The sequence below is a fragment of the Gekko japonicus genome, unplaced genomic scaffold (genome assembly GCF_001447785.1).
Source record: "Gekko japonicus isolate JY-2015 unplaced genomic scaffold, Gekko_japonicus_V1.1 scaffold1774, whole genome shotgun sequence".
Lineage (NCBI taxonomy): Eukaryota > Metazoa > Chordata > Lepidosauria > Squamata > Gekkonidae > Gekko > Gekko japonicus.
In genome coordinates, this window is record NW_015159768.1 from 176,432 (window position 1) to 182,287 (window position 5,856).

Here is a 5,856-nt window from a genome sequence, read left to right on the forward strand (position 1 = left end):
CCGTCGTTCCATCCCATCCAGAGCTGGAAAATGGCAAAAAAAATTGTTGCGTGGGTGTGATGCTTCCCTTACTGACAATTGCTCCCTGGTCACCCGCGGCTACGTGCGGTGCTAAAATATCCCATTGTGTGGCTTGCAAGGGAACGGCTTCAGAAATGCTTCAGTCCCTACGTTTGGAACTTCAGAGGGATGAAAGATTTACCTCCTGGCGTTTGCCCTGAAGCCATCAGCCGGGCTGTGGGTCTTCCCGGTGCATCTGTTGTTTCCGGCACACGCACACAAACCAGGTGGCCTCCTTGCTTGGGGGGGGGGTCTTTCTCTGAACGGATAAACAAGGGGATGGTCTCTCCAGTGGAGGGGCTCATGGCTCAACAATAGAGCATCTGCTTGGTGTGAACACGCAGATCCGCCTTCTACTGAATCAGTCCCTTGGTCTATCGAGGTCCGTGTTGTCTACTCAGACTGCAAGCAGCTCTCCAGAATATCACACGGAGGTCTTTCACATCAGCTACTACCAGCGTTCCCTCTGAGCTGCGTTAGTGTGAGCTAGCTCAGTTTTTTAACCTCTGGCTCACACATTTTTGTCTTGGCTCCGCAGCAGACTAATTTATGCAATAGCCAAATTGCTTTCTCACAACTTTAATGCCAGTCGCTCCTAATGTTTGCTCCTAAGACTCCATGGCTTACAGGGAGCATTGGCTACTACCTGGCCCTTTATAAACTGGAGATGCCAGGGATCGAACTGGAGACCTTCTGCATGCCAAGGAAATGCTCTGCCACTGATCTGTAGACCCTCCCTAAATGACACTTGCTCTATCAATATCACCACTGTACTCAGACTGGCAGCTGCTCTCCAGGGTCTCAGGCAGAGGTCTTTCACATCACCTACTGCCTGGTCCTTAGCTGGAGATGCTGGGGATTGAACCTGGGACCTTCTGCATGCCAAGCAGATGCTCTGCCACTGAACCACAGCCCCCTCCTTGCAGCTCTCCAGGGTCTCAGGCGGAGGTCTTTCCCATCACCTACTGTCAGGTCCTTTTTAACTGGAGATGCCGGGGATTGAACCTGGGACCACCTGAGTGCCAAGCAGATGTTCTACCACTGAGCCACACCCCCTCTTTACAGCTCTCCAGGGTCTCAGGCAGAGGTCTGTCACATCACCTACTCCCTGGTCCTTTTTAACTGGAGATGCCAGGGATTGAACCTGGGACCTTCTGCATGCCAAGCAGATGCTCTACCCCTGAGCCACAGCCCCTCCCCTAAGAAGGTCCTGTTGACACACCGTTCTTGCATCCTTGGAATTAACAACTACAAATGAAGAACTTTGGACAGCCCTTTCTAATGTCAGTGAAACAGGATTTGCACATCTCTCTTTTCCTTATAACGATGGCTGTTCTTGCTCAGCCACCTCAGGATCCTAAAAGGCCTCCAGGCCAAGAGGACGATTGGGTGGGACGGTTTGGGTTCAGATCCTGGCCAGTCCAGGGTGAGCCTCCTCGGATGCGTGTCTGTAAAGAGGCTCTCTTGCGTGTTTGTCTTCCAGTGTCCAAGTTCAACTACAACCCGTCGGAGACCATGTTTGCGTTGGCACCCATCCAGTCTCTCTCCATCGGCTCCGTCATGAGTGCCATGGGCCTGGGGTTCCTCCTCTCCATGCTTTTCTTCATCGAACAGAACATAGTGGCGTCGCTCACCAACGCCCCAGAGAACAGGTACATTTCACTGGTGTCCCTATTTCACCACCACCACCGTGTTGTAATTCGTCTTCGCCCAATCAAGACTCTTTTCCCTGAAGGCTGTAGAGACAGAGTGTCAATGGGAGACACCTCACCGAATGTCGTTCCTTCCTCAGGACTAGACACTATGGGCCGAACTAAACATGTTGGCATCCTTGTGGCCATCAAGAGGACGTTGGCAGCGCCAAGTTTACCTCTAAGCTGAGTTGGTGTGAGCTAGCTCACAGTTTCCTAGCCTCTGGCGCACTCATTTTTGTCTTTGCTCAGGAAGGACGGCTCCAGAGCAAACTAATTTAGGCAGGAGCCAAATTGCCAGTTGGGTGTAGGGGTTAAGTGCATGGACTCTAATCTGGGAGTACCGGGTTTGATTCCCCACTCCTCCACTTGCACCTGCTGGATGACCTTGGGCAAGCCATAGTTCTGACAAGAACTGTCCTTGAAAAAAGCAGTTTCTGTCAGAGCTCTCTCAGCCCCACCAACCTCACAGGGTGTCTGTTGTGGGGAGGGGATAAGCTGCTCTGAGACTCCCTTGGGTAGTGAAGGGCGGGGTATAAATCCAATCTCTTATTATTATTATTCTCGCTCTCAACTTTAGTGCCAGTAGCTCACAAAGTAGAATTTTTGCTCACAAGACTCCACAGCTTACAAGGCACATTTGCTGCCATTCTAAAGTAATTTTAAAATGTCCCGAGGCCACACACACCTGCTTTTCTGGCACTCAAAAAGGCACAGGGTGTGTGTGGGGGGCCAGTTTGGCCAGGTATCCTGGGTGTTTTTGTCATCTTCTGGGCATGGAACAGAGGTCACTGGAGGTGTGAAGGGGGAGGTATTTGTGAATTTCCTGCATTGTGCAGGGGGCTGGACTAGATGACCCTGGAGGTCCCTTCCAACTCTGTGATTTTATGGCACTAAGAGTATTTGAACCTGTGCTGCAGGCACAATCAGGATCAAGCCCTCAGAGCATTCGTAGAATGACTTTATATTTATTTATTCATTTACCAATTCATTATTGATAGTCCACCTTTCTCACTTGACCTCAAGGTGTGGGGATTACATGGAGTGAGTCGATACAATCGACAGATGGGACAGTCAGTAAACAGTGCGATAGGATTCAAGGTAAAAGGTAAAGGTTCCCTTGCTCGAAAGCCAGTCGAGTCCGACTCTAGGGTTGCGGTGCTCATCTCCATTTCCAAGCCAAGGAGCCAGCGCTGTCTGAAGACTTCTCCGTGGTCATGTGGCCAGCATGACTAAACGCCGAGGCGCACGGAACGCTGTTACCTTCCACCGAAGCAGCACCTATTTATCTACTTGCAGTTTCTTGCTTTCGAACTGCTAGGTTGGCAGGAGAGCTAGAGACGGGAGCTCACTCCGTCACGCGGCACTCGGGTCTCGAACTGCCGAACTACCGACCTTCCGGTCTACAGTTCAGCGTCTTAACCGCTTGAGCCGCCGCAGCCCCTTTGCAATAGGATTAGGGTTGTGGAAATCTGGAACCGACTAGAAATCTACAAATCGGAACGGAAGTTAAGCAGAAATATGAAATGATGCAAAAGTCCAGAGTAGGAGCCTAGTTTGAGCAAACTATACACAATAGTATATAGACCGCAGTCCCTAATAATTTTTCCAAGTAACTTTGGCAGTGAGCCAAGAGGACGCCGTCCCATCTAGTTTGGCCGTTAGTGTGGAACAGGAGCCATGATTCTAGAATAGAATAGAATAGAATAGAATAGAATAGAATAGAATAGAATAGAATAGAATAGAATAGAATAGAATAGAATGATTCACCATATAAGTGTGGCACTCACAGCCTGAACTGAAGGATTCAAACAGTCCAGATACAGGTCTGTCCAGTGATCTATATTTTCTTTTTTCCTTAACCCATTTTGTTTCTGTCTGTAACCCATCTCTGTACATAGATCAAGATGGGTAGCCATCCGTGCTCCCTCTAAGCTGAGTTAGTGTGAGCGAGCTCACAGTTTTTTAGCCTCCGGCTCACACATTTTTGTCTTAGCTCAGGAAGGATGGGCTCCAGAGCAAACTAATTTATGCAGCAGCCGAATTGCTCGCTCACAACTTTAATGCCAGTAGCTCACAAAGTGGAATTTTTTGCTCACAAGACTCCGCAGCCTAGAGGGACCTCTGGTAGCCATGTTACTCTGTCTGTAGCAGTAGAAAAGAGCACGAATCCAGCAGCACGTTAAAGACTAACAAAATCCGTGGCAGGGAAGGAGCTTTTTCAGGAGTCACGAATCGCTTCTTCAGATACTGCCAGAATCTCTCTACAAACATATTTTGGGCTCCAGTGGGAAAAAAACTCCAGCAAACAACGGTTTCGGAGTCATGCCGTACTTCCTCGGTCAAAGAGATGCACATAGATCGTGGCGCTGAGCACATTTTTCTCTCTCAGAGACTGCTCGGATTAAACCCACACGTTCAATCTTTATATAATGCAATAATCCCTTTTTTAAATTCTCCCAAATGGAATGGCTTTTCCCTTTCACTCTATTAGGTAGAGAATTAGTTTTGTTCCTTCCCGTTCTGCTCGAAAGCAGTGCAGCTTTGGCCGCCGTCCAGCTTACCCCAAAATACAGAAGTTGCATTGCTTTGGAGTGGGATGGGAGGGAGGGATAGGAACCCTCTACAACCCCATCTGGAGGGGGCGGGGCCTAAGAGAGACCTGTCAGTCACTCAAAACCTTGTTTGTTTGTTTGTTTGTTTATTGGATTTGTATCCCCCCCTCCCCTTGAGGCTTCCAACAATGTACACACAGTAAGGTAAAGGTAAAGGTCTCCCTTGCTCGAAAGCCAGTCGAATCCGACTCTAGGGTTGCGGTGCTCATCTCCGTTTCAAAGCCGAAGAGCCAGCATTGTCCGAAGACGTTTCCATGGTCATGTGGCCGGCATGACTAAACACCAAGGCGCCCGGAACACTGTTACCTTCCCACCGAAGTGGTACCTATTTCTCTACTTGCAATTTCTTGCTTTCGAACTGCTAGGTTGGCAGGAGCTGGAACTAGAAACGGGAGCTCACTCCGTCATGCAGCAACTCGGGTCTCGAACTGCTGAACTACTGAGTTTCAAAATTCAATACAATTAAAACCGTGTTAAAACACGTGAAACATGCAACTCTAGTAGAAGCCAGATACTTCTGTGGTTGATAAAGTTTGGGGTCTCTGACCCAGGCTATAAATGGGGGCCAACCCAGGCTATAAGTGGGGGCCGACCCCAGGAGGAGGACGCCCGCTGCCTCAACCAAGAGCCCGGTGGAAGAGCTTCGTCTCGCAGGCCCTGCAGAATTGTAATAAATCCCGCAGGGCCCTGGACTCACTCAGGAGCTCATTCCACCAGGCAGGGGCCAGGGCCGAAAAAGCCCTGGCCCTGGTCGAGGCTAGCCGGAGGTCCCTGGGGCTGGGGACCACCAAAAAGGTGTTGATTGGTGGACCTCAGTGCTCTACGGGGCTCATATGGGGAGAGGCGGTCTCAAAGGTGTGCTGGTCCTTAAAGGCACAGCCAAGTCCTCGCAGTCTGTGCTGCGCCCCCTCCTTGCAGCTGCCTCTGGGACATAGCGTTAGATATTTTCAGGGGTCATTTCGTCGAAAAGGAGGTGCAGGAGCTCACTAGCATAACTCATTTGCATAGGCCACACCCCCTGACATCACCGGAAGTGTGTCAGAAGGCAACACCCACCGCTCAGGCTCCACTGGACTGTTTTGGATTGCTAGCTATTGGGGGGGGGGGCGTGCCGATCTGCCCTCCGCGCGGAGGGAGAGCTTGTACCTGAGTAAAACCTGGTCTTAAAGGTGCCACTGGAGATCTGCCCTCGCAGAGGAGGGAGAGCTTGTACCTGATTAAAACTTGGTCTTAAAGGTGCCACTGGACTGTTTTGGACCAGGGAGCAGGGGGAGGAGCTCTGCAACTTACCTGGCTGCTTCTTGCTCTGACTGAGGGCTGCTGGGAGCAGGGGGCGGGGCTTGTTGCATGTGCCCGCCCCTGGGCTCTTTACTGCCGGAGCTCCGCTCCTGTGCGCTCCTGCAGGAAATGACCCCTGGATATTTTCCCTGCTTTTAGCCTACAAGACAGCACAGGTCCTCCCCAAAAGGGAATTTGGGGCACGACGACGC

General features: G+C 50.6%; 1 protein-coding gene and 1 non-coding gene across 2 annotated transcripts in view; one reads left to right on the forward strand and one right to left on the reverse strand.

Annotated features, from left to right (window-relative positions):
* Positions 1-5,856, forward strand: part of SLC4A11 (solute carrier family 4, sodium borate transporter, member 11) — a gene marked incomplete at its 5' end in the record, with an annotated part of 170,768 nt that overhangs the window by 139,358 nt on the left and 25,554 nt on the right. The window contains one exon of the mRNA XM_015406518.1: positions 1,544-1,712. Coding sequence (XP_015262004.1) covers positions 1,544-1,712 — 169 coding nt within the window. The remainder of the gene's footprint in view (positions 1-1,543; positions 1,713-5,856) is intronic.
* On the reverse strand, positions 1,184-1,255 carry TRNAA-GGC. The gene has a single exon. It is a non-coding gene; the product is annotated as a tRNA-Ala (tRNA).